At 50.2% G+C, this 27,821-nt stretch overlaps 1 protein-coding gene across 17 annotated transcripts in view; it reads left to right on the top strand.

The window, feature by feature from the left end:
• MAP4 (microtubule associated protein 4) overlaps positions 1-27,389 on the top strand; it is a 171,635-nt gene extending 144,246 nt beyond the window's left edge. For 8 of the 17 annotated variants that reach the window (XM_087732482.1, XM_087732475.1, XM_087732440.1 and 5 more), the window contains 10 exons: positions 1,492-1,592; positions 2,485-2,697; positions 4,167-4,344; positions 7,859-7,918; positions 8,081-8,403; positions 10,571-10,699; positions 12,236-12,328; positions 16,728-16,809; positions 18,821-18,933; positions 22,144-27,389. In XM_087732482.1, the coding sequence (XP_087588608.1) occupies positions 1,492-1,592; positions 2,485-2,697; positions 4,167-4,344; positions 7,859-7,918; positions 8,081-8,403; positions 10,571-10,699; positions 12,236-12,328; positions 16,728-16,809; positions 18,821-18,933; positions 22,144-22,353 (1,502 nt within the window). In that variant the 3' untranslated portion in view covers positions 22,354-27,389. Of the gene's footprint in view, positions 1-1,491; positions 1,593-2,484; positions 2,698-4,166; positions 4,345-7,858; positions 7,919-8,080; positions 8,404-10,570; positions 10,700-12,235; positions 12,329-16,727; positions 16,810-18,820; positions 18,934-21,669; positions 21,848-22,031; positions 22,053-22,143 lie in introns of all 17 variants that reach the window. The other 9 variants (XM_087732492.1, XM_087732423.1, XM_087732512.1 and 6 more) reach the window with 6 other exon arrangements.
• The last annotated feature ends 432 nt before the right edge of the window (positions 27,390-27,821 follow it).

Below are 27,821 nucleotides of genomic sequence, written 5' to 3'. Positions count from 1 at the left end.
TGTCCCGGAGTCAGAAAAATAGATAACAACAAAACCATCCTGCTGTCGAGCGTGGCCGGGGCAGGCGGAAGGCACGATTTCACTTTATTTTGCTTGTTTCAACAGCGGCATTTGTCCCAGCACTGAGCGGTCCTCTGAGACGCTCCCTTCAAGGCTGACAAGCAAGAAAACGTGAAATATAAATAGTGATTTCCAAAAGACGTGGCAAAAAACCTTTTTACTGTTGGAATCGTTACGCTATTGTCTGGTGGGCCCCTAGCGTGCGCTGCGGCATTACAATCTGTTGCGTTGTTATAAAAAGAAACATCCAACACAGATACGCTTTATTTTAATCCCCAGATGACGAGGGAAGATGCATAAACTTGTGATGGGTTGTTTGTACCGTATCCTTCATAAAATTCAAATGCCACAGGAGTTACAGCAGGAGACAGCTCACAGCAGTGCAGTTGTACAGCAGCACCGCTGAGAATTAGGGTTTTAAAAGCTATTTACAGGGAAATTGCCTCTTGCACGTCTCATGGTGCAAAGCAGCGTGGCAGTTCTGCTGTGGGATTTATAAGATTTAGGGAGAAAACTTGGTGAAGGTGCTACTTAAATTAATGTTTTGTTATTTGGTTTGCCTTGGAGGGCAGTAGTTATCCTGCTGGTGGCTGGACAACGCTTTGGAGGCTGGTTTTTAAAAGGAGACGGGGCAATGGTTGTGGCTGCTCTGCCGCTGTTAGAGGAGCGTGCGTGTTCGCTGTCCCCGCTCAGCCTAACGGCCTCGGTGGCCGCGGCAAAAATGAACAATCACGGTGAAAAACCGGCAACCCTCGTAACCGAGTGTAAGCTTTGCGCTGTGCAGCACCGCGTGCAGCAGCATGACACGACGTTCCCACACTAACAAGGGTCGGTGTCGTCCGTGCATGTGGATTTCCGAGATTTCTGTGTTCCTGCTGTCCTGCGCGACCTTTCCCGTTAGCAGTCCGGCTCCCTTCGGCTGCCGGGGATCCTCCCTGCTCGTGGGGATCTGCAACGCGTGGATGTGGGCATAAGAAAGATCAAGAAGAAACAGCCGTAATGGTAGGGACAGGCTAAAAACAGTGCCCTGCTTCAGGCTAAGGCATAGCGTAAAACTTGGAAGAGGTTCAGAACTTCACCGTTAACATGCCAACAATTTGTTTTAATAACTTGAAAGGTGGGAAGGTTTGCTATTTTAATTAAGCCAGAGGTTTCCTTCATCTGCTGTCTGTCTTTTCCCACTGGAATAATATGAGAAATTGGATGCTGATGGCATCTGGATGAACCTGTCCTGTTACAGGGAAAATCATTCTTCCTGTAGGTGCTCTGATTTGGGGGAAATTTTCCAGAAACAGCCAAGCTGTAACTGTCTCACTTCTGTCTCATCCTGCTGCTCTGTTGAATGATAGTAAGCTAAAAAAAAAAAATAAATTGTATATATATAAAAAAAGCTCAAACTTAGGAAGTCTCCCTTCCTTTTTTTCTTCCCAGCAAAACCAGAAGAGACCAAACCAGCTGAAGCTGTGACAGGGAACGATATCACAGCACCGCCCAACAAAGAGCTTCCTCCCAGCCCCGAGAAGAAGACAAAGGTAGGTGTCGTTTCGCAGTCAGCGTCTTTGCTTTGCTGGGTTTTATTTGCCGGCTTTTCTGCTTCCTAAGCTCTGGCAACACAAGTTCTGTTTTCTGAGCTGCCGTTTGTGAGCCATTTTGCTGAAACAAAGACATCCAGTTAGGAAGTGGCAAACAACTCAGCCTGTAGCAGTGTGACAACTTCATAAATTTGTGGCAAGCTTTAAATTAATTCTCCGGTTGGTATTGGTGGTGTAGAAGTAGTAAACATATATGATAACACTTCTGCTACACTGGTACTGTCCTAGTTGTTTGCAACACATTTACTTGCACTACAATTAGCATTCAGAGATCTTGCTCAGGCTCTGATATTCTCTTATTTTAGAGCTGTTTATGCAACATGGGATACCTGCTTTCGGAAGCTTGCAAAACCCAAACCCAAATCCATGGAGCAGTGGTGAGGGCAGGGGGTTCTCGGTCCCCTCGAAGGCAGCTGACGCGTGACCGCTAGAGTGGATCAGATGAGGATTTAGGGCTTGCAATCCGTTGTGTGCATGTAATTGGAAAGCAACGTCCTGGGTAGTGCACGCAGGACTAGATGCCAGGAACACCCAGTTGCTAATCCCAGCTTTACCAGCGATTCCTTCTGTTGCTTTAGATGTCGCTGGAATAAATCCTGTTCGCTTTGAATTGAATGGCAAAGCTCCACTGGGCTCTGAAAGCAGCCCTCTGCTGCTGCTTCACTTTGGTCCTTTTGTTACGCTCAGAAAACAAAGCTAATGGTTTTTTTTGTTTCATTTAAAATACCATTTTTATGTTCTTGCAGCTCAATGTTTTGGTTTACAATGCGCTATTTTTTTGTTGTATTTTTTTGGTTTTATACTGGATTTTGCTTTTTGAAAAAACATAAAGCCTGCCGCATCCACATCATCTACCAAGCCTGCAGCAACGAAAGCCAGGCCCCTGTCCGCTACCAGCCCCAAGCGGCCAGCCTCTGCCACGCCTGGCCCAAACAAAAAACCCACGAGCCCCACCGCAGGTCCTACTTCAGCCACTACTACTAAACGCCCAGCCACCAGTACTACACGTCCCTCCACCTTAACTCCAAAAGAGACCAAACCAAAGGTAAGAGACAATTTGCTTTTGTGCGGGAGCTCCAAGAACGTATTTACATGTTAACTTACCCAACTTACCCAAGTCTTACCCAAGAGCCAGACCACCGTTCTCGTGCTGGTCATGGGAGCGTCAGGAATGTGTTAGGAGAGCTGCACAGTTATTAGCATCGGCTTCCATTAACCCACATATGGCATCAGGTCCCAAGCATTTGGTTGTGTCATCGCAGAGGAGAAAATTAAACTTGACTGTATTACCACGATTTTCCTTGTGAGCTGTCATGAAGTACACAAGATAATTCTTTATTTCTTTCCGTTACTAGAGGAGGAGGGTTTTTAAAATACAGATACACTGCAAATATAGGATAAGTCTTAAATCCAGACAAGAGCATGGGAAAACTGAATAGAGAGCTTCGATATTAATATTGAGGGGGAAAAAAAAATCAGTTTGAACACTTCAGTGTTTCCCCTGATTGTCTCTTGATGACGTCTGGTCTATAAAAGCTGTACGAAGATAACTGACAATACCCTTACGTGCTGAGGCAACATGGGAGGTTTGTAATTCTCCAATAAGAGAAGGTTTGTGGACGGTTCTTGCATCTTAAAGCTGAAGTAGGGCATGCACATGTAATGTTAAGAATGGGAAATGTGCCTTGAAGCTTCCCTATGTTAACTTGTGATATTACATAGCAGAAGAATTCAAATTTGGAAGGGAATGTTAAAATCTATTTCAGAAGCTTTCAGTTGATGTCTAAATGCTAGCGTCTCTACTATGCATTTAAGCTTAAATAACTGCATTTGAGTGTCTTTTAAAACTAAATAAAAATAACAAAAAGAGTATGAGAGCACAGATGTAAATCTGTGCTTTTTCTGTGCTCCAGTGTCTTCAGTTTTAAGCTTTTGCATGATTCTGAATCCCTTTTTGATGAAATCAAAATCTCATCTCATTTGTTGCCATGCATTAACTCAGTATTTTAATACTTAAGAGATCAGTCAGTTGACAAACAAGTGACTTAGCAGCGACAGACATGAAATAGTTCTCCAAGTGAGGAGTGAACCACAGACACCTAATCCTTATGTCCACAGTGTTTTAATAAATGCCGCCTTAGCTCAGGAAGCATTTCTGCTCATGAAGGAAAGAAATCTCTCCCAGAAGTATTGCTAGTGGACTGATGTTGTCCATTTTGTTCAGAAATCAAAACCTCCCTCACATCTCTAAATGGCTTCTACACATTAATGCCGAAACAGATCTGGATTCTAATATTCAGCAGGGTCTGTGCTCTGTGTGCTGCATGCAATATAGTCGGTCACTTCTGCGTGCCTTAATTATATTTTTCATCTTCTGCATTATGTTTCAGTGGTGCCTAGCTTACGTGTTTAAGAATTTAAACAATTTCAATTTATTTCAGGCTTTTTGTTGGCAAACACTTTGAAGAGACTGTCAGTGAAATCCTGGCTTTAATGTAGCCCGTTCCTTTTCAGGTTGCAGATGCGAAGACCACAGAGAAGCGGACCTCACTTTCAAAGCCTCCATCATCTGCCACTCCTAAAACTACTGTCAAGAGCACCCCTACCACTCCTAGGACAACGGCGGCATCGCCAGTCACCGCAGCTGCTGCTGCGAAAAATACTGCTGCTTCTCCACCGAAGAGGCCAACGTGTAAGTGTTCTCGGGCTTTGCTTCAGCTCTCTTTTGAACCAGCTGCCAGTTTCTGTTTGAGTAGCACCGTTGGTTCACGCTGTGTCTTTCTCACGTATTCCGGTGTGCTGACTGCGTTTTCCTGGGTTTAGGTTGTCCTGTGGCCCCATCGGTGTCGTCTCCTAATGAACAAGCTTATGATCTTCAGGTTCAAAAGAAAAAAAAGAAAAAGAAAAAAACCAACCCTTGAAATGTAGTCACTTAGGGGAAGCCGTAGCTGCTGTGAACCAGTACTTCTGAGAGGTGTCAACTGGCCTCCCCGTCAGTCAGGGCTGACTTGAAGCTTAGCGATAGCTGAAATCTCAACCCTGTTAATACGAGGCAAGACCCTGTGCTAAGGCACGGAGACCGTAGGTCAGGCTTTTTTCTCTCCAGGGCTTCCTCTTCCGAAAACAAGTCTGCAGGCCAACTTGGACCAGCTCTGTGTGATTCGGGGTTAATACAATTACTGAACATGCTTGATATCAGAAAAAGCGTGCTATTACCTCTGTATTTTGCCACAGTAACAGTTAGAATAAACACTACCACCAATTTAAGACTTGGGCAAAGCAAATCTCCTGAAGAGGACTTGAAGTGCTCAAACTAGTGCATCTGAGAGACAAAAAAGGTTGAGCAGAAGTGGAGGCTTTTTCCTAGTGCAGGAAGAATTTGGAGCTGAAATCACATCAGCTTCATCAGAAAACTGTATCCCACTCCTGCTGTTGCCGAAGAGGGAACTTCCCATGAGTTTAACACCGTCGGCATGAAACATGAGCAGCGTATTAGCATCATGAAAACAGCGTTTTCACTCATTTTAATGGAGCTTGAGAGATTTAACGTCAGATAAAAATATAGTTAAATGTTCTCAAGTCTTTTCAAATGACTAGACCTCATGGGCAAAATATGCCCATAAACATGTGAAACTAATAATACGTATTGGTTGCTTTGTTCTGTGGGTCCCAAAGCATGAATTCATAGCCTGTCTTTCCCAAAGGAATAGTGGTGTGTTAACTATGTTGAAATATATTAGGCTAGATGTACGTTCCATACTTTATGCTCTAGGGGAAAATAGCAGTAATCCCGTGTAGAGGGAGTGTTGCACTTTCCAAGAGCCGTGTATCTTAACTCATCTGTGGACGTCCTTGTAAAACTCATTTTGTGTGGTCTTTTATGCAAACCGTAGCCCCGGATGCCTAATACGTTTTAATGAGTTCAGTTAATTCCTCCTTCCAAAATTGAGACACAAACAAAGAAGTGTTTTCTGATGACATTTGAAAAGAGATGGAGTCGATGATGCGGAGATGCAGGAAGGTTGTTCCAAGCGGCAAGATGTACAGAGGAAGAGGCTTCTGCACCAGCGAGGGTGGTGGGACACTGCCAAGGCACAGGGAGAACTGGGTGGGCGAGGGAGAGATGAGGTCAGCTGGAGAAACTCCATCAGGAGCGAAAGCGGTTTTGTCTGGATCTGGAAATGCGCAGAGGAGCCGTGAACAGTAAAAGAGGGGAGTCCTGTTTTGGAAGAGGAGAAGGCAAGGGTGTGATAGAGGACGAAGAGTGTTGTGGGGCCTGAAGGGGAATCGCAATGAGCCAAACGCTAAGGATTCCGTTTAGGTGGGGCGTGTGCGACTTCAGCTGGATCCATAGATGTGGGTGACGGAGAGACCGGGATCTCTTCTGATCGCAGTTCAGTTTCTCGTTACCTAGCACTGAGACGGATAATCCGTTTCTGGCTAAAGATGATATTTCAGGAGGACATCTGCCATTGCTTTTTGGGTTCAAAAGACAGCGACCCTTACTTCCTTGTGGCTTGCTCAAATGTTTCGTTTAGTTTCTTCTCACTGTTTAAAAATGTGTGACTAGTGGCTTGTTTTGCAATTCTGTGGTTTCACTTTTTCAGGTATTAAATGTCAGTCACTTTCTCAACTAAATGAGAGCCACGGGCCATGCGGTGCTTGACTTTTTGGGGGTTTGGTTTTTTTTTTCCAGTTCCTCCCCCCTCCCTGTAAAAATGACTCTTATATTTGTACAAGACCACCTCTCTGTCTTTCAGGTCATCGTCTTGGACTGTCATTATAGACCATTTTCCCAGTAGCTTTATCATTCTCTGGATTTTCAGCATCGCGTGCCAATGCACAGACAAAAGTGTGCCAGCATTTGGCTCCCCACTCACACGAGTAGCAATAACGAATCTTTTATATATCAATGTAACATATCAGTCCTCTTGCCTTCATACAAAACTGAGCCTGTTCTGTCCGTGCGGTTTTCCCAGTTGAAGTTGTGGGCTCAAGGAATGAGATTAGGTTGGTTCGACAGGACCTTTTCTGAAGTGTTCAGTATTAATTATATATCTGTCCTTTAGGCTTTATTAAATTATCCAAATGTGTTTCATCTCATTAGCTAGTATCTTATCTGTGGTGTTGAATTGAATGGTTTTTAGCAAAGTCTGGATGGAGTGATCCAGACGAACTTGGCCTATAGTTACCTGCCGCTTTTGCTCGCTCTTTTCTATATTGGCGTTCCATGAAATGCCCTGCCAGCTACTTGAGTTTATCTAAAAATCTAAGACTGTTAATGGAAATTAAATGTTAGAAGATGGGGGTTTTCATAATTTCAAGCTTAGATTATTTCAATTTGGTGTTTGTTTTTAATGTTGCCTTCCGTTGGCTATTGAAATGAAGCAGATTTTAGCCAAAGTTGTCTGTCACTGATAGTAAAAAAGCTGGAATTTCATTATCAAAGAGCTCTTTAAAATAAGGCTCTGTTTATATTTTTCAGTCTGTGGTTTTTTCCTTGCTCAGCTTTGTGTATGGCTTTATTCTGCTTTGAGAAACACCGATGCGTTCCTGGTCCAGACTGTCCCCTGTCTATGGGGAATGTAATCAGGTCATGATCACTGGGGTTTGCCCACAGGCGGCGTCCAGTTTAGTGATTGATTTTTGGTTTTATACAATTACAATAGGGACCAAAATATGTGCAATAACTTCTGTGCAAGAAAACCGGCATTGGTTAGAACTGATCTAGCAATAATACCAAGGTTATACATGGACAAAGGTGGGTTTGCTTTTACTATTTAGTAAAGAAAGGAGCTTTAGGGGGCTTTTTTGTTTGTTTTTTTAAGAAATGAAATTGGGACGGGATTAAAATAACGTTAGTGAGTGCTGTCAGATTCAGGAGGTTATTTTAAGAAAAAACCAACATGCAAACCATACCCCAGGTGTGTGGCATCACTGAACGGTGAGTTGATCCTTTTGCTGGAAAACATGACTGAGTTTTGCCGTTAGGATGAGGACCGCCTCAGCCAGGGGTTCAAAGGGAGCGGTTAATTCGTGAGATGCTTTATTTCAAGCAGCACGTTAGAAATGGGTAAAGAGGACCATCGGTACGTGAGGAGCTGCGGGGGGCCCCTGCCCTCCAGGGGAGGCTGGGCCGGGATCCCAGGCTCCTCATCGGTGGCTCCCGCGCTGACATACTTACCCCTCTGTTTTGTGTTGGGCAGCTATCAAGACTGATGCAAAGCCCGCGGATGCCAAGAAGACCTCTGCGAAGTCACCATCAGGTAACCTTGTTCAGCTTCCATCTAAATCAAATCCTCCGTGTTCCGGGCTGTGTTTAGTAAGCAGGCCACTGCACGTCTTTAGGACTCCGAGGAAGTTTGTATAAATGGCCTCTGACCCGTCTTTTTCCCCCTTCCCTCCAACTATCGCTGTGATAATTGTAGCAGACTTGAGCCGCCCTAAGAGCGCTACTGGAAACGCAGTAAAAAGTAGTGCCACCACTCCGTCTACCACCGCCTCCAGCGCACCTACTTTACCTGGAGTAGCCACCAGTCGTCCCAAAACCAAGCCTGCTGCAACCAAACCCACCGCAACCTCAACCGCAACCGCAGATGCTAAAAAACCAACTGCTAAGGCTCCGGCTAAACCCAGCACTGTTTCCAAGCCACCTCGCCCGACCAGCAGCGTTTCTGCTCCAGATCTGAAAAATGTACGTTCCAAAATTGGATCAACAGATAATATTAAACATCAGCCTGGTGGAGGAAAGGTGAGTTTCTTCAAATTTGATAACAATAGGTGCTTTGAAACCATAGCTCTTAAGCATTATGGGTGCTCTTTGCTAATTTTGGTGGCTGTGTCCTCACTGCTCTTCTCATTTATGCTCTGCAGAGCTCCTCTGGGTTCTTGGTTTACGCACAAGGCATTAACAAGGCAGCGATAGCAGTGTACAGAAGGAATCCGCCTTAAGAGCCTTCATGGCGTTTACTGGCATACGTACAGGAATTCAAAACTCCGTGGTTCTGTTTTCCTGTCGTACATCTTGACACAGAAACTAGTTGGTACTGAAAGCTCAAAACCTTCTCTATATTCCAAAACTTTGCCTTTGAATAGCGGAATTGAATCTGCTGAATGGTGCAGAAGGTGGAATAACGTACTACGATGCAGGAAATCTGGATTCAGGAGCAAGTTCCGCAGCACCTTTCCCAGGTCTAGGAACGGGGACTTTGGTCAACTTGTCAGGCCTAAAGCCGCTATGAAATGGGTCTACACACGCTGTTCTTTGGGTCACTCCTGGTGGCCACAAGAAAAGAAGAGGGTAGTGTTGAATGAGCCATAGGGAAAAGCACGTACTTCGATGTAACTCGAGGCTCTCAATCAGTAATGGTCTTAAATTACACTTTCACTGTGAATATCTACCTGACCAAATGTGTTAGCAGCCTGCCCGTAGTCAGAGGGCTTTAATTTCCACAAAGTGGAACAAATTTGCCCGCTTATCTTTGCTGCAGGTCTGCAGTAATGAATAACTCGGCATATAACTTGAATCTGATGCCAAGAGAGCACATTTCACCCTGGGAGCCTTCATCTCCTCTCAGGCACGTTAAAGTCGAGGGCGTTCTTGGGCTGCGGTGCTGTACGTCACAGACAGCATCGATGCAGCATGGATTTGTTCTTCAAGAGTTAAGAGTGTCTTAGTTGTACGGTATCGGAGTGCAGTCCTCGGAGCTCAGAGGGCTGGAGGACAGAAACTTGCACTCCCCAAAGCAGAGTTTCTGGAAATGACAGACCAAGTCTGCAGACAAACCCTGAGGCGAGCGGGAGGGTGACCCTTCCCTGTGCTGCGTGTTGTGGCTTGAAACCCCAGAGAAGCTCAGAAAGCCGCCCGCCAGCTGGTCAAAAAGAACACCTAAGGTTGTCCTCTTATTTCAGGCTGCTGGGGTTCTGAGGATGGCAGAGCTTTTTAGCTTACGGGATTATTGTGTCAGTTTAAGGGAATTTATTTTTACATTTCATTGTACTGTCCTTTATCTTCTGAATATTTTCATAGAATTGTTAAACCCTAACAATTGTACTTTTAAGAAAATTGTCCTTTTCATAGTCTTATTTATGCTGGGATGTTTTTAGAGTATGGGAATGCCTTAGGAGTGCCGGGGAGGGGTTGTTTACCATTCTGTTGCTGGTAGCTTAGTGAAATATAGGATTTGTGCTGACCCCCAAAAAATGCAAGTTCTGCCGCACGTATCTGGATCTAGATTAGCAGAAGAATGGATATTCTTGGGTAGTTGCTGATTTTTTTTTTTTTCTTAAAAACCTGTAAATTTTCATTCAGTTTTCTGCTTAGCTGGATTAGCTAGGCGCACCTGCATTTGATCAGTAAAAAACTAAATCGGCTGTTGATCTCAAAGCCTGAGTCAGGTCAGCGAAATCAGAAATGCTCAGTGTGTCTGCACCCAGCAGAGCTCGAGGGCAAAGCGAATCAGCCAGTGGATGTGTTTGCCTCTGCGGTCTGTATAACGTCCTCCACGTGAAGGAGGTGGTCCTGTGCTGCTCCGGGGTTACGAAAACATTGAGTTTAATTTTTTGGCAGAATATAATGTACTGGGGTCACCTGGAGACCTGCCATCGTGACCACTGGGGAACTGATGAGATGCCGATGAAGGGCACCTAGGAGCTTTTGGAGAAATGGAGATCTTTTTATTGCTTTGTGACCCCAGGGTGCCTACTTCATCCCGTGTCCGAGCGATGTTGCTTCCCCTCCGCCCCCTTAGTTTTATCGTTCCTGGGCACGGGATTATACTTTGCCTGAGCACTACGGCATGCAAGAAGTTCTCCTGGGTAATCTGTGCCTAAGTTTATCTGGGTAGCTTGTGTTCCCGTACTCTCCTGCCCACACTTCTGCTTTTGCTGGTTGAAATCATCCATTTGTCTCCATCTAGGGGAAAATAGAGAAAAAGCCAGAATCAGCCGCTGCTGCACGAAAGTCTGAACCCAATGCGGTCTCTAAAATGGCTACTACTAAAACAACCGTATCAAAAGAGGGTGCCCCAAAACAGCCCAATGGGAAAGTGAGTTTATTTCAGACTTTTCTCGGTGGGAGGCGAAGGAAAACATTTCCATTTTGAGTCACTTTCCCTTCTCTTCAGCTCTTCTGCTTTCTCCTGTCAGTGTCACTCTTCGTTGCACAGACACTTTTCCGATTCTTTCTCGTAAACCCCGGGGTGTTCTCCGTTAGACACGTTTGGAGATCACTATCGTAGGTATCTTCTCCATGCCTGCTGTAAATGTAAATGTGTTCAGAGTCCTCCGTTTTCACCTTTGGGTAGATAGGCCTAACTTTGAGTCCGAGGTTTCCCTTGAGACCAGGTCTTTGTACACAGCACTGGTTTGTAACTGGGAAGAGAGCGCTTTAGTTCAGCGCTGCTTGCTTTCCTTACGACTGCAGAATATTAAGGACTTAACATCTTTCCTGCAACGTTCCCGGCCCAGTAGTATCAAACCTCTCTAACTCCATGCACTAGGCGGTCACCGTTCGATGGGTGCTCCGAAGCTCTCGTGACACTTACTTCAGCGCAAGCGGATGGGGAGTGAGGCAGGAGTGCTGGTTTAATTCAGATATTATCAGGCAGAGCCTGTTAATGAACGGACGGGATTTGTACCTCTAGAGAAGTCAGTAAACCATTAGAAACCGCCATGGCACAAGTACGTGTTCAGAGCTGCTGTTGCACTGAATCCAGCCTTTCTGAACTAAGGAGCTTTTGGGAACCTGCTAAAGCGAGAATGTTGTGGTGATTCCTTTTGTGCTTCGAATTCGTCACCTCTTTCTAGAAAGTACCCTAGATACAGCTTCTGCCACGTTTTGTGCTGTGTTAAATAACCCCCAGACTAAACACGTGTCGTGACTAACCTTTGTAAACACGGGCCTGTTACTCTAACTCCGTTACTGCCGTTGTGAGTACAAGCTCACTTAGCATACTCCTTTTGTATTTTGAAAAAGTCCACATCGTTTTAGTTTAAAGGAGAAGCGATTTAGTTAACATAAGACTCTCAAAATTTAACTGAAGGTGTGACAACCTTCATCGGGAGAATTATTTCTCAGACCGGGCTTTACTGCCCAGAGGTTTTGATAGATGTTACCGGAGTCAACCCAGGCGAGCGGCAATAAGGTGCGGACGCCGAGCGGTTCCTAGCGCTGTTGGAAGCGGTGGCCCCGTGGCTTTGATCCGTGGAGGAAGGAGGCAGCTGAGCTGGCTCTCCCCACCCGGCGGCAGCGCTCCCGGGAGCTTCGCGGGGGACAGGGATGAACTCGGCCCTTCTGGCAGGCCGGCGCCCGCCGCTGGTGCGAACCCGTGGGGTAGACGGAGGAGCGGTCTTCACGGTAGCGCTGACGCTCTCGCACTAACACTGTCTGTGCAGCCTCTTGTTTCGTTCACTCTTTTCTCACTCTCCTCCTTAGTTGCTTTCACACCTAGTACTAAAGTTGGATTGAGTTTAACACAACTCCTTGTTTATCCACCGTGTTAGAGCGTCCGCTCCAGCCTGCCGTATGACAACTCTAACCAGTCCTCTTCCCTTGTGTTGTTTTCCATTCTGTAACATTCCAGGTCCAGATAGTCTCCAAAAAAGCGAACTACAGCCATGTTCAGTCCAAGTGTGGTTCCAAGGACAATATTAAGCATGTCCCTGGAGGTGGGAATGTAAGTATGGGCTCTGGGCAAGTTGTCTTTCTACTAACTCCTTCTCTTGTACTATGTTTTTATATGTCAGTCTTACGAATGCTGTGTTTCAGGCAGAAAGGTGTGGCAGAGTTTCAGGGCTTCTGGAAATAATGTAGGCTGGAGAATTCCCCCCCCCCCAAGGGGATGCCAGGTTGAACGCGTGTGTTTTGTTTCATAGTACTACAAATGCACCTGACCTATTTCTCGCATGGTTTACGAGGTATTCATGACCAAATGTAGGATGTGCACATCGTTGACCCCAGGAGTTAGTTCACCATGGATTCCCTCTGCGGTCGATGGAGGCACCGCATCAGTCCTCTGACCCATTTTAGATGTCTGATTTTTTTTAGATGAAGTGGACGGTGGCCTAGGAGTGCCTGTTACGCTTCGCCGGCCAATAGAGCAAGCCTGCGTCAGATTAATTGCACTTCTTGTTTCACAAAGAGGGAGACTTTGAAAAAGGAGGAGGAAAAGACTCTAGGACTTAATCTTTGAGCTGCGATTAATTTCTAAATTTAAAGGCTACTGGTATCTCTGGCAGCAGAGTTGAGCTTATTAAAATAGAAAGCTAATCTTGTAACGTCTGTGTACTTGGTTTGGTGTATTATATCCTGAAAGTGTCTGGCAAAAACCCCAAGTTAACTATTTAGATACTAAGGCTTTTGAAAACGTGACTATAGTTTGGCAGGCTTGTTTCCTTGTGGGCAAATCTGTACTACCTTAACGAATCTATGCTAGGCTGTTTGTACTAGGGGTAGCCTGCAGAAATGCAAAGACTGGATGGTTTCAAAAAGACGCTGAAGTACTTAAGCCCAAGGAAGTGTTTTCCATTGGTGTTTAAATATGCCGGCTTCCTGAGGAGAGCTGTCCAGCTCTCACATCTTGAGACGCTTGCTCTGGGCCCGAGTGCCAGCATCAGTGAAACTCCCTGGGTCCTTGCTTCGTGTAGTGCTCAAGGTGTAAATATGCAGTTTCTGGGGCCAGACTTACTGTTGCTGCATGGTCAGCGTGTTCTCTTCCATGTCTGGTTCAGCGGATGCAAACGCTGCATAGGTCTGACTACGGTGCAGACTGCTGTGGCCGCTGTTCTTGGGAAACGTATGCGTATTTGGCTAGCTGGCTGAACCTTTACGTGACCAATTCTTCCTTAAATCTTTGCAAGAGGCAACCAAATCTGGGTTCTTAACAAGCTTGCTCCCTGCAGGTTGGTTGCCAAGATGGTAAGAGAGGGATGTTGAAGTCACAGATGCGGTGTTCGCTGAGCTACGCCTGACTCCCCGCTGAGAGTCGCTGGACACGCATCCCTGCTGCCCTCCTTGCCCTCCCGTTTGGGATTCTCACCAGTGGTGGGATTTGCCGTTCTGATGTGATATTTCCGTGACTTACCCCATGTTTGTAGGAGTGCATACATGCGTGTATGGAGCTTCCCGTAGAAATCCTCATGCAGGAGAATTCTCTGTGCCGTAGAAAGAAAGAACTGATGTTGAGACCATCATGTCAGTTAGGTGCCCTCGTAATATTTTTTTTAGCTATGCGTATTTCTGTTCCTACTGCATATTTCATCTGGTTTTGTCACCCACGTTTGGAACAGACTGTTCGTACGTAATCAGGTTCTGTGGCAGAAGTCCCTTTGGCTTTACTGTTAAAGAGCAGCTGTTGTAACTTAACTCCTCGTGCACGCAAAGGAGCTGGATTTTATAAGCCACTTTAATTTTGCCACTCTTACCTTGTACAGCCCTTTAGTGGACAACGAGTCTCACACACACTTTTCTGTTTTTTGAGGCCAGCAGAAATGTGCTTTAAATGTGGGGGATGTTTTTCTTGCTTGCTTAACTACATTGGTGAACTCTTCTACTTCTACCAAACCTGTCCTTTCTTCTTTGCTGTCCTGTCCTGGGGACATTCCCAGCTCTAGGGGACACGTGTGAGCCTGCGTTCTTTTTCTCTTCTTCCACACTCTCGTTTACCACTGCACTTTTTCTCCTTGCTCACCTACTTAAGCTTTTTGCTTTGAGAATGAAGTGCTGCTTATTTCCAGGTTCCAAATGCCCCCAGACCAGCTGCAGGCAGCCGTTCCCAGCCACCCAACGCCCCAGCCCCAGCGCTGCCTGTACCGATGTGCGTAGATGAGGCGCAGCGGCCAGTCTGGCTTCCTATAAATATTCATTTTTATATCTGCTCGCTCCCTTTGGGGCACCGTAATATTAGTGTCCTCTTCCAAGATGTTTTCTTGTTCAAATAGTTACAGTGATCGCTTCTGATAGAGGACTTCCCCACGTTTAATTCCTGAACCTCATTGCTGATGGGGATGTCTGGAAAGCCCCTTGTTCTGGTCTGTGGTTCAGTTAAAGCTTTTAGGAATCCTGTGGACAAGAGCTGTGGTTAGCAGCAAATTGTGATTCAGCCTTAGGGCTGCTCTGGTAGAAGTGATGGACATCCTACCAGAGTGGAGTGGTTCCTAGCCTGGTACGCTCTGTTTGGGTACCCGTTTTGCCTTCTGTACACGGAGAGAATTTCTTCTCCCCTCCAAGATACCCAAGAAGATTTGTTCAAAAGCAGTAGATGTTCCTACTCACGTTACATTTGCCAGAAATACCTTGACACAAACATAGTTAGGTTTCCTGGGTAAAAGCTTTTGTTGTGTTTTTTGTGTGTGTTTCCCCCCTCTCTTTTTGAAGACAGCAACAGTAAAGAGGCAGCTTTTACAAAGTGCAGGTAGTGTACACGTCGTTGAAGATATAACGAGGTGATTGGGAAGGTACATATGTTTCTCTGCCCTTTGGCTTGACCTGTTTAGAGGGATTGGGAAATGGTCAGAGAGAGAAAATCTAAAGAGAGATGAGGATCACGCTTCCCATCTGAGCCTCTGTATCAAGCTTTCAGATCTAAAGTTTATTTCTGGCACCAGAGTCTGAGTATTTGTAAATGCAAGCCCAAGCCTTTAAACGTGTCTCCCATTGCAAACTCAAACCAACTAACGTTGGGAATCTCACCAGAAACACGCTTCCATTTGGGTATAATTGTGTGGATGAAAGGTGAAATCATGAGGAGTGAGATCATGAGGAGTCAACTGGGTATGCCTACCCTAGCTGATAGCAAACGTTGTTATCTTAAAATGCATTCTGTGAAATAGATTTAGTTTTATTCCAGTTCCAAGCAAACAAGTGCTCATAAAAGCTGTAGTAACTTTACTAGCAGCCCCCAAGAAAATCAAATACAGTGGCCATGATCTCACCTTTTCGGAGCGTCTGGTGCCACTGAGTCAGGGTACAAGAACGTGGAACAGCGTAGCAGGAGGCCGAACTGTGCCGTTCTACTCGTTCCGAGCAAACAAGGCAACAGGGCTTTGACTCATCCCTCTTCGCAAGTGCTAGGAGGAGTCATGCTTCCTGAAAAAGATGTGTTGCAAATTATCACGATCATTCTCGATAAGCTTTTAGAGTAGCTTGTAAGTGAATGATTTCTTGTCGCATTCAAAAAGAAAGATTTTCATTTTCTCTGCGAGGCGATCTACAGCAGAACGCTCTGTGCACGTAGGTGCCAGCTGGTGGTTGCTGACACGACTGGGAGAGGTGATCCTCTTCACATTACTACCAAAAACACCCCAGATTTTTCCCAGGGAAAGTTATAATGTCAACTTAGTAGGGGTTAGACCAGATGACCATAAGTTCCTTCTGGTATAAATTATCCTGTGTTTGTACGAAATGAAAGATCTCCAAGGAGTTAGACAAGAAGTTCATTCTGGAACAGAGGAATTTTTCATCCTCCTGGAGCTGCAGGAGGAATTTTAACGATGTCAGAAACGGGGCTCTGTACAATGCGCTTGGTCCAGGTGTCGGAGATGAAATGTTTTTTGAGCAAAACCACAAAACCTGTGACGTTGACTCCACCTCTGTCCTACCCCAGAGAAGACACTTCGCCCCAAATTCAAGCCGAGGTCCACAAACAGCATGCTAGAATATTTGGCTCAATGACTTGGAAGAAGGTAATTTCCTGAGTTATGAATAGCTCGTGATTTCATGATTGCATCACCGAACACTTTTTTCATTGAAGGCTTTCTATGCCAGTATCAAGTCACTGGTAGAACGAGGTTAAAGGAAATAATACTGGAAAAAGCATTTCTTCTGCTTTAGTTTTATCCGGTCTCAATTTCTGTCTGCTCACATTAACCACTCCTGGCTGGTGCAGGCCCTTAAACAATGCTGAAGCCCGCTGTAGCGTCTGCATGCAGCGGCTGGGAAAGCGACAGGAGAAAATCATGGGGTAGAAAAGGGCTGCGGGTTCGTTACGCATGACCTGCTGTTTGAGGTGGCCCGCTGGCCTCCAGATGCACAGGAGATGTTTCTTTGTGTTGAGTTGTTTCTTTTTGCCTCTCTAGGTGCAGATCCAGAACAAGAAAGTTGACCTTTCCAAAGTGTCCTCGAAGTGTGGCTCTAAAGCAAATATCAAGCACAAGCCAGGTAGAAATTTTACCGTTTCCTCATGATTTGTCTCAGATATTGCAAGTCGTTTAAATATAGTCCTGGATTGCGACTGGAATAGTTTAAGGGGTTTGTTGCTTTCAGGGAGTGTTTCTAGAAGTACGGACCAGCTTCTGAGCAATTCCTGGTGGTTTCATCAGCGGAGAAGGGGCTTAGGAGATGTGGGATTTCATCTTACCTGTGAAGATAACCCACTGCTTCGACTCAGTTATCTTATCTTTTTTCCTCCCCATTTGGAAAAAAAAAAAATAGTGGATACTATTATAGTCTGGAAGCTTCATCCATGCTTACAGAGGGCTTTGGGGCTCTCTGAACATGTGTGCTGTGGAAGGATAAAGTAACTTCCCTCCGGTTCTTCAAAGCAGATAGAAGGGTCTTTTTAGCCTTCAGTTCAGTAGCAGCTCCTGCCTTGTATAAAACACTTTTGGCGCTTTAATGACGTACTGCGGGATGAGCGTGCAGGAATTGTTTGCTCCCCGCTGAGAACACAGCGATTGCTCTGCGCGAATTCCTGCGAATCTCAGGTTTCCTAGCCAAGCGCTGACCGGCCCCCGCTCAGCTGGAGCACCGCGAGTCTCGAGGTCGAGGCACTGGGGCTGTGGGCAGGTTGTTTGAGCCGTACCTTTGTAGCATCCTAAGGTATGGTCAGTTCACCGACTTCTGCTGGTTTGTCTGTGTCCGAGGACGGTTATCTGCCCAGGAAAACCCCTGGCCATCAAACATCCATGCACGAGGGACAAGTCCACTGACCAAAGCTGAAAACAACTACTACAAGCTTGTCTTTGTCTGCCCCTGGGAGCTTTCTGCGCCCTTTCTGCCAGCCCGTTAGGTTGAAAGCAGTTCAACCTTGTACCCCGAGCACCACGGTTCAGTGCCTCAAACCGTGCTCCCGCTTTGAGAACGTGGTGCCACAAACATGACCTCTGTTTATTCAGTGCCCTGTAATAACAAGCTGTGCGCGACAATAACTGCCCTTGTCCAGGGCAGATTAAAGCAGAATAATCCATCCAGAATTATCTGTTGTCGGATGTTTTAACTGATTTTGTTAGACCGAAGCAGTTGGCTTCCGTCATTGGCCATGCCAAGCTCCCAAAGTGCTGAGGACTGAGTATTCAATGGTGTCACTGGGAAGCGAAGTTGTGCTTAGCAATACTTAGGGGTTTTTGAGAAACCTGCTGGAATACGGACTGCATATACAGCCGTAAATATTAATGGGAACTGCAGTATTCTAAAGCTAGGAAAATCTTGCTAGAAATCTAGAGTTGTTTTTCTGACCTTCATGTTCTCCGGCACCTGAAGTGCCCATCCAGTTCCCGCGCTTGGCTTCTCCCTGCCGGCACGGCTGCCTCCTGAGCAGCTCAAGCAGTGGCACGGGGTCTGTGTGTCGGGGAGGAGCTGTCGGTCCAGGCAGTCGCACAACTGCCAGCGATGGAGTAGAAGCGGGAACAGATAACGAGCGAAGGAAGGCAGATAACGAAAAGGAGCAGAACATGTCCCGGCGCCGACGACTACGCAGATGGGCTGAGCTGGCGGAGCCCTTGGCGAGGGAGCGGGATAGGAGCGGGCAGCTGGCGTTAGCCGTCAGAAGCGCACCAGCGTGGGATCGGGTGGAAGTGGCATTTCACACCTCTTGCTGGGGGAGACGCATCCATGAGCAGAGGCAGTTGGCATGCGGATATCATCCGGCCCGTCTGTCCGGACGTGTGGAGCTCCCCGCCTGAGGGCACCTCCGGGGCTTTGCTCTGCAGCCCTGCTTGCTTGCAGTCTTGCTTGGCCTGCGCAGGTGGAGATCACCGGCTTTGGTCTTACTGGTTTTTAAACTGAACCTTAACTGGAGAGAGACTGAGGCACTAAATGTGTTACTTGGTCATGTCCCTCCTCCAAAGTGCGTTGTGTCCCCAGTGGTTCCTTGGTGGGGCTGGGAAGGGGACAGATCTCAGGTGTGACCGTTCTGGAGGCATTAATAAACTCCTACACAATCTCGTTCTAGGGGGAGGAGATGTCAAAATTGAGAACCAGAAGCTGAACTTCAAGGAGAAGGCCCAAGCCAAAGTGGGTTCTCTGGACAACGTGGGACACTCACCAGCAGGAGGAACCGTGAAGGTGGGTGCAGCAAGCTCTGGCACAGCAGGGTAGGGTTTAAATTTGGTTGTTCTCCTTGTCCTGCTGTTGATGTAGTGCAGCTTCTCCACCCCCAGCCTTTTATAGCCATCTGCTTATTTCTGTGGCCTCTGTTGTCAACCCCAGGAGTAAGTATGAGTTGAAAAGGAGAGCGCTATGAACCAGCTCTGTGGCCTGCGTGGATGGGCTCCTGCTAGGTGTTACGCAGAGGGCTCGTACTGCCTGTCTGCATCCTTCCTCGAAGAATCGGAGAGCAGGGATCGCTCTGTAAGCTATCAGCCCAGCAGAGAAGCTGCCTCCGGCCCTTCCTCCTTTCTTTGCCCCCAGTAAAGCTGGTGAGAGCGAGGCGCTCTGTGCTGGGAGACAGCACCTTGCAGCTCTTGGGAGCAGTTTTCAGCCCGTAGCCTGCACTGCAGCCCAGCCCAAAGGCCCTTTCTGTGAGGATAAGAAAAGATTGTTGGGCTCTCATTGCTGTGATTCGGCGCTTCTCCCCGTGAGAGCATAAACTGCCCCCAGCCTCAGCTCTGCAAATTGCAGGTCTGGCTTAGGGGAGGGAAAGTACCCCCGCTTGAACGGCCGCGTGAGGGATGCGTGGGCTTGACCTCTCGCGCCACGTAACAATCAGAGCGGCGCTGCGGGTTGTGTTTAGGTCGTCACCGGTGCTGGGGGCTTTTACGTAAAACACCGCTGCTTCTGAATTGGCTGCTAGCACTGGAAGTGGAGAAAACAACCCTGTGCTCCAGCATCAGAACTGTTAAAATATGACTTAGGCTTTGCCCCCAGCAGGATAGACACGGTGGGGAAGAAACCCCTTCTAAACACTGAGTTCCCTTGATTGTCCCAGCATTGTTTTGTTTCAGCACTTTTGTGTTGTGGAAGGGTTTAGAGTTCAGCCGGGTTGAGCTATTGTGCTAAATGCCCCGTGGATTTGAAAGAAATAATCCCTGTCCTAAAGAGCAGATCACGCAGCAGAATTCACAAGTATATTTAGTATGTGCTTAATCATCCCCATTAAAACGAGGCAAGAGGTGACTGCCAGAGTATTTGCTGGGGACACGTCAGGACTCTCCTGTCCCCAGTCCTTTATGTATTCAGCCTGTCAAATCGGGGTCAGCGAAAAGCCGAAAGGAACTAGAGAAGCTGCTGGTGTGCTGGGAGCGATAGGGAACGTTCTGTAGCGGTGCCTGCCCGTTCCAGTTTATTGGGTGTCTAGGCCCTACACCAGTGCTATTTGCTGGTAGCTCGGGTTTTCACTGAAGTTGTAAAACCTTACCTGTTCAGAATTAGTCTGATTTTTTTTTAAAATATTTTTCCCCCATCTCCATGGGTGCAAAGAGTCTTTGTCGATGACGCTCTCCTCCAGTATTTTTTGGGCTCTGATATTTAGCCTTGCGATACAGAGACCGAATCCTTTCCCTGTTGCCTCCCGCAGATCTCAGCCCGCGCTGTCGTCAGAGCAGGGGCGGGTGGCCCTTCGGGGCTGGCCCACGCATCCAAGAGGGCTGCCTGCTCTTGCTCCGCTGCCCTCGGTGGCTCTCACGGCGGTGCGGGGATCACCCGAGCCCCGTGGCTCCTGCAGAAGCACCGAGATACCAGTGCTGCTGTCAGTTCATGGGTGGGAACTTGGGCCCCAGAAGGAAGGCCGGGTGGTTTTGCTGCTTGGTGAGGAGGCAGGTGCAGAGGCAGCCCGTGGCTGTCTCGCGTCGCTGCCTGGGCTGCAGGGAGAGGGCCTGACTTGGTCTTGAGAAGAGCTCAGCAGCCTTATTCCCCCTGGAGAAGACTTCGTGGGGCAAGGGCACGGGGTAAGAGCAGAGCTGCTTTGGGCTGGAGGGTGCCACCCTCTCCCCGTACTGCTCCCGACGGAACGTGGCAGCAAGGGGATGTCCTGCCTGGATGGGTTCCCGCAGCCGGGCTGGTCCAGCGTGGCATCTTCTCGGCTTGCCGTGCCCCGCAGCGTTGGTGGTGCCTGAATGTCTTTCCAGCAACTCTGCGTAACTCTCGGCAGGCTCCCACCAGCATGTTAGGCTCTTCTCTAGCAGCAGTAGGACTTAGCTCTTCTCTAAGGCAAGTAGAAGTTGGTGACTCCAGGTGGGATGACCAGCTACGATAGGAGAACAGACCAGCACAGAGTCTTCTCTAAAGACTGCACTCCCACTTTGTAGTCCAGCACCAGAATCAAGTGAGGATGAGGTCCTTTGTGCACCTGGTTTGGGATCCGCTGTGTATCATTAGGGTCTGGAGTATAAATGTGTCCCCAAATAATGGAGGCTGCTTCACTGCGATGTACCCAAACCACCCGCTTGCTTTTGACCCCGTAGTGCTCCGCTTTAGTCCCGTCAACGTGCCTTGGTCTGCCTTTGCCTCGGCCGTCCTCCATCACCAGGGCGTTACAGGCGTTTGGGGAGAGGGTGCTGAGCTCCGGACCCTGTGGTCAGAGACGCGGCAGCCGTGCTCGGATGAGCTGGCGGGGAGCAGCGCGGGGCCGATGGGTCTGCGGGGACCGAAGCGCTGTGAGAAGCTGCAAAGCTGGTCAGGATGGCGGCTTCCCAGGGAGCGGAGGGGCTGCTTCCCGCTTCCAAACACCCCCTCGTCCCTGCTTGTGTCTCGGCAGCTGGGGAGGGCAGAGGGGGCTCCGGGAACCCGCACTTCACCCCCCTGCACCCCCATCTTCTATTGACTCGTCCCTGTCGTCCTCCCCACCCCGTTGTCTCATTGTAGGCTGAGGGGAGCGTGGAGCCAGGGCAGCTCCCGCCAGCCCCTCAGAACGGAGAGGTGACAGCGGCCCAGGCAGGCAGTGAGATGCGGGAGAATGGCGTAGGGCCGGCGGTGCCCACTGCCCTGAGCGGTGGTGACCAAAGGGAAATTCAGAGCTTCGAGACTCAGATACAAGAAACAAGTAAGTGCCTGCGCCTTCTCTCTACGCACTCTGCCGGGTGGGGTGGGGAGAGCACTGCAGCAGGGCAGAGCAGCCCCCGGGCACTGGTCACACCGCTGTAATCGGAACGTTGAACTGTTTGTAGCGATGTCTGTAGGGTTTGTCTGCCTTTTTTTAATTCAGAAAATTGCCTTTTATTTTCCAGGCATCTAATGATGACATTATGGTATCGTCTTCCATTCCCCCTCCTGTCCCCTCTCTCCTCCTCTTTCCTCCTCCTGCCCTTCCCCTTCTCACCTGCCCTTGTGTCGCTGCAGATTGAATCTCACAAGCTGACGTTCCGTGAGAAGGCCAAGGCTCGAACAGACCACGGAGCGGAAATCGTCGTCTCCAAACCCCCCAACCTTTCCAGCAGCACTTCCCCCTGGCGTAGCACATCCGTCAGCGAGAGCCTGGGCTCAGTCGCCTCCTTGTCACCGCTGCAACAGCCAGCTCCCCTTGCAGCGCTTTCTCAGCAAGGCTTGTGACCCCTCCCAGCCCCGTCTCCCACCTGCTCCCCAGAGTAACGCAGCTTGGCTCTCTTAACCCGGCGTCTGGCTTTAGGTGGGAAGGGGACAGCGTTTAGCAGGGCTAGCGTCCCTTTCGGCCGCGCTGACTCCTCGAAGCGTCCTGGAGGCTCGCCCCTGCCCGAGCGTGCCGGGCTCTGGGGGTCCCTGGAAAGGGCGTCCTTCCCTCTCCGCGCCTTGTCCCTTTTGCTTTTAAGGATACTTGAGTGTTAGTGTCACGTTCTGGGGACGGGCATCTAGTGACTTCCAGGCTGCGTCTCGCTGCCCGGAGCCTGGGCGGCGGGTGGCTGGGTAGGAGCACGCCTACGCTGCTGGTGGCTGAAGCCAGGCCAGAGTTAATAGGGATAAGCTGTGATCTTTCTGTCTTTTCTGAGAGAAAAAAAAAACCCAACCTTTTCCTCCTTGCCGCTTCAGTTTCTGCTGATCCTGTTTGATGATGATATATATTATACACACACGTTAGGCTGTTTTAACTGTTGACTTTAACCTTTTATTCTTTGTGACGACGTGTTGATGATTTATCGTGCTACAAACCCATGCTAAGTTTCCTTTTCTCTTTCCTTCTTTTCCTAACCGTAGGAGAGTAGAGACATTAACCGCTGCTGCAGTGCTGGCTTCTTATTGACATATCCAGCAATTGTAACTTTTTTGTTGTTGTTTTGTTTTGTTTTTTTAATATTTTAAAACGATGGAGCAAATTCATGGGATTAAGCCATGTCTGACGTGAAAGGCACAAGGCTGTGTTAAAGGAAAACTTGCTGTAACAGATCAGATGAAGCCTGTGTTGACTGCAACGAGACGTGTTGAATCGATGCTCGGAAAACCTCCTGTAGGGCCAAACCGCCGGCCCCGGGGGCTTCCTAGGACCTTCTGCGCGTTAGCAAGGCAAAGGCGGTTTATTTATTAGCTTGCGTAGCCGAAGCCCTGGGATTTAGCGGTTTTTTGGGCCAGGGTCTGAGGTCTGGAGGAGCAGGAGGCTGCTTTCGCGGTGGAGTTGCAGGTTAGCGCGGGCCGTGAGTTCCGAGGCAAAAGCAGGTCTGTGGTGTGCGTGCGTGGTGGTTTAGCAGAGGCCGAGGTGCGGGGAACCGCAGCGTCGGGCCGAGCACGGCTGGCGGGAGGCCGAGGCGGGGAAGGCGGGAACGGCCACCTCTCCCCCGGGCGTGCGGCAGGGGCAGCGGCAGGTCTGCGGGGGGCCGGGAGGGAGGCGAGCCCTGGCCGGGGCAGGGGAGGCAGGTTTCTGATGCCAGGGAGTTGCAGCTCTGACTAGGAAGGAGATTTACCTACTCTGGGAGGTGCGAGCTCCTCGTTTCGTGTTGCAAATGACACTAAAGAAATGAAATGTAAATAAATTAAAAAAAAAAAAAAAAAAAGCGTTCTTGGGTCGTCAAACTAATTTAAAGCAAAAAAATGGAAAAAAAAAAGAAAAGGCAGAATAACAAAACACTGGGATCAAAGTGAACTGAACCAGGCGCGTGCTGAGGGGGGGCTGTTCAAGGAGGGGACAGAGGGAAGCCTGCAGCTTCTCGTGCTTGTGGGAATACTTCTTTGGGAAGCCGACAATGACACGATAACCCGGAATCTGTATTTACACACAAAGATTCTTATTGCACTTGTATTTTTTATATTAAAGTTTGCATGATTTCTAATAAAATGGCATTAAAATGTACTAGTTTGCATCAAAGTCGTCTGCTAGTTTCATAAGTGCTTTTTCCTCTGGAGACAAATTTAAATAAGCAATGCAGATTTGCACCTGAAAGGGGCGGTTATATATACCCTAGGAACCTCCCAGTGCTTCCCTTCCTCCTCCTCCTCCTCCTCCTCCTCCTCCTCCTCCTCCTCCCTCTCCTCCCGCCTTCCCGCTCCTGTCCATGCCACGTCCCTCTCACCCCGAACCAGGGACGGGTCCGAGCCGTGTGCTGCTGCGTGGCCTCGGCCCTGGGCCGGCCAGCACCAAGGCCCCGGGCCGCCCGCTCTCCCGACGCTGCCCGGCTCTGCCCAGAGAAAAGCTGGAGCGGGGAAGGGGCTGCAGCGGCCGATGCTGCCTCCAGCTCCGGGCTGGGGTTGGAAACCTCATTTCTCGAGAGAGCAGAGCTGTGGCCCGGTGCTCGGAAACCCTCCAGCCGGTCCTGGGTGCTGCCTCCGACCACCCGTGCACCTGCATGCCGCCCTCCGGTATATATCACTGCCCCTTCGCTGACGCTTCCTTCTTTCTCTTACTGCTAAATTCTAAACACCAGCTTCATCTTGTCAGTCTTGGGTTGTGGGGTTTTTTATCTTTTCCCAGCACTTGAATCGAGGGGAAGTTTGGAGGCGAGGGGCCGAGGCGAGGGGCTGATCCCCGCCGCAGGAGAAGGCAGGGGCTGCGCTTCCCCAAGCAATAACGTCGCTCTGCTGCGGGTCAGGGCAGGCGGGCGCTGCGCCCGCAGGGTGTGCGCGGAGCTCCGCTTCCCCGCACGCGAAAGTCAAGGGCCGAAGCCGGCCTCCGGGCTGGCCGGCCCGGCGGCGGAGCGGGAAAGGTCGTGCCGGTGGGCTGCGGCCGGGGTGCGGCCGCGGGCTCGGCAAGGTCCGGTGGCGTTCGTGGTTAACCAAAGAGGAGGTAGACGCTGAGATGTCGCGTTCCCCTTGCTGCTCTGCCCCGGGTGCCCGGGCGGAGGGAGGCAGCCGGGTCCCGGCCTTAGTTAGGAGCTGCGGGAGGAAGGCAAGCGGCAACATTGCACTTTATCTTCTGAGATTGCAAAAATAAAGGCAAGCAAACCCCTGGCACCCTGCGAAGGGACAGTAACGCCACCTTCTCCCCCTGCGCTGCTTTTATCTGATTTATTGACCGCTCGGCAGTCTCGGCTGAGGCTTTCGTATCGGCACACGGTCGTGGCGGCGTTCAGGCCTGTCTGGACGCGCGCAGCCCTTCCCAGACTCCCGCGGTTCAGCTGAGCGCTAACCCACCGCCCTCTGCTTCTGTGCCACTTCTCTAACACGTGTTGTGCCTGTGTTCTGCTGACAAACTAAATCCAGATACACTTGGTGTGGTTTTTCTAGGACAGCTTCCTTTTTAATATGGATATGTTTTTTTTCCTTCTGTTTTAAGGACATGGCTGTACATATTGCTAGCCTGGGAAGGGATCCATGTGTGGTGAAAATGACTTTACTTTCCGATCTGGAGAGGTGGGAGTGAGCTGGTGAGCGGCGAGACCTTAAATGACGACTGCAGAGGAGCTGCTGGGCAGAGCAGGGGAAGGGGCTGGGTTTGCCGGAGGCTTGAGCTAGGGCTAGAGACAGCGAGCGCGTTCGCCTGGGAAAAAGGGAGTCTGAATTAGCTGCAACGTGACTGTACCCGTTCCTGTCCTCGCGTGGGTCCTGGCGGTCTCCGCAGCTGCGCTTGGTGTGATGCTGCTGGTGGGGGAGAGGGGAGGGCTGGGGTGGCCAGAGCGGCCTGGGGGCTTCGGTGGGCTGGGAGAGGCACCGGTGGGCTCGGTCCCCGCTGGATGGGGCACGGCGGCAGCGTGGGCAGCGCTCGAGCGCCAGGCGCGCCGGAGCCTGCTCCTGCCTCGGGCAAGATGCTCAGCAAAGACCTTGCCTGCGCTCACGGTCGGGGTGAGCGTTGGCGTGGCGGTGTCTGAGAACGCGGTGGGGCTGCGGTGCGGCAGGAAGGGCTGGGAGGGAGCCCTGTGCTCGGGCGGCCAGGAGGCTTCCCCGCGGCCCGGGCTGCTCAGCTGCAGCCTGGTCTCTCCCTGCATATCAGTGGCATACACAGTTACTTTGGGGCTTTTTTCTACTGTTAAAGTACATTCACGTAACCAAGTTTGCGGGCTTGAGGCTACAGGAGCAGGAGGCCGGGAGCGGTGGCGGCGGCTTTGCTGCTGCCCCAGCGCATGCCTCCCCTTGGGGCGGCGGCCCGACCCCAAACTGAATGTAGTTTTCTATGCTGACCCTCGCTGTCGTCCCCACGTGGTACCGGTGCGCGAGTGGGGCTCCAGGACCCCCCCGTGTTGGTGTCGTTTAGGCAGAATTTCTCGTTTTCTTGGAAGGCGGCAGGAGCTTGATGTCGGTGACATCTCTGGGGGCCGGGGGCTCCTGTGTCCTCCCCACGTGTGGGGGGAACAGCCGAGCCCCTCCTGAGCTGCTCAGGGCTGGTCAGTGCTGTCCCTGCAAAGGGCCGAGCAGCCGTAGCTGCCGGGAGGGCAGCAGCCTCTGGGCACCCAAAAGCCCTCCTGGCCCGGGGCAGCCTGCGCGCGGGGTGGGAAACTGCTATGGGAGGCAGCAACGGACCGCGTGCTCCGTCTGTCCTCCCGCCTCGCCACCGCAATTCCAGCTAGAGCAAGCGGTTGCCTTTCAGCGCTCCCTCTCACAGGAGCCTCGCTGGCCACCAGCTGGGGTCTAGAGCGAGCGATCGGACACGAGGCTCCTGTCTTGCACCCGTTGTGATCGTCCCACCCCAGCATTCAGCACTGCCTGCAGCTTCGCTTACCCCATAACATAGGTACAACGAGTAACGGCATCGTGGGGGGTGACTACGAGGAGGGGGCGGCCGAGAGGACGGGGGGGCTGGAGACGAGGGGCACGATCCCGGCTCCCTCCGTGGTCTCGGGAAGTCACTGAACCTCTCGGCCTCAGTTTCCCCATCTGCAAGGTGGGGCTGATACTACTTGCCTCACCAGGCTGCCGTGAGGCGTGAGCAGCGTGTAGCGTGTTCTCTAAACGTGACGTAGTGTTACTATTTTGTGTCATAGGGTGAGCCTGCGGGGGCACCGCGCTGCCCGGGGGGGGGGGCGCAGCCGGGGCGGGGGGCGAGCGCACGGTGCGAGGGCCGAGCGCTCTGTGGGCAGGGGCCGGGGCAGAGCCCCTCCGGCCTGGGAGCGCATTCCTCCCGCTTTGCGGCTGCCGCTCTGTCTCGCCCTGCTGCCGGGGCTGCACGGCCGTCGTCTCCTTAGCAACATTTCCTGATTTGATGTTGTGATTCTTCCTATTGTAAAGGGTTGAAATAAAGCTTCTAGGTGTTCCTCCTCCGCTTGGGCGTGCGTTTGTGGTGGGGGGTGTGGGAAGGCTGGGGGTGGGCGCAGCCCAGGGACCCCCATGGCCTCCTGCTGGCCGAGGGGAGCACGAAGGAGCCATTCTCTTGTCTCCAGTGCCATCAACCACTGGAACCTTGCCCCGTCCCTGGCTTCGCTCCTCCGGCCTGGGCTCAGCGGGGAGGGCGTTGCTGGGCTCACACCAGGCACGGGCCTGCCACCTCCCCGTGGCCACCACCGGCCCTGGGTGGCTGCTGGGGGGAGCCGGGCAGAGCCCAGGCACACACAGAGTTTGCCGTGGCACCGGCCGCGGTTTCTCCCTTCTGGCTCCTCTGGGAGCAGCGGCTGAGCCGGGCGCCAGGGGAAGCCCGAGGTCCCGTACACGGCTGCGACTGAAGCGGGGCAGAAAGGTTTTCTACCTTG

The sequence above is a fragment of the Nipponia nippon genome, unplaced genomic scaffold (assembly GCF_047370975.1).
Source record: "Nipponia nippon isolate SJK-2023a ecotype South Korea unplaced genomic scaffold, ASM4737097v1 scaffold_1, whole genome shotgun sequence".
Lineage (NCBI taxonomy): Eukaryota > Metazoa > Chordata > Aves > Pelecaniformes > Threskiornithidae > Nipponia > Nipponia nippon.
The sequence above is the reverse complement of the archived record's forward strand: the minus strand, read 5'-3'. Positions and strand labels throughout refer to the sequence as shown.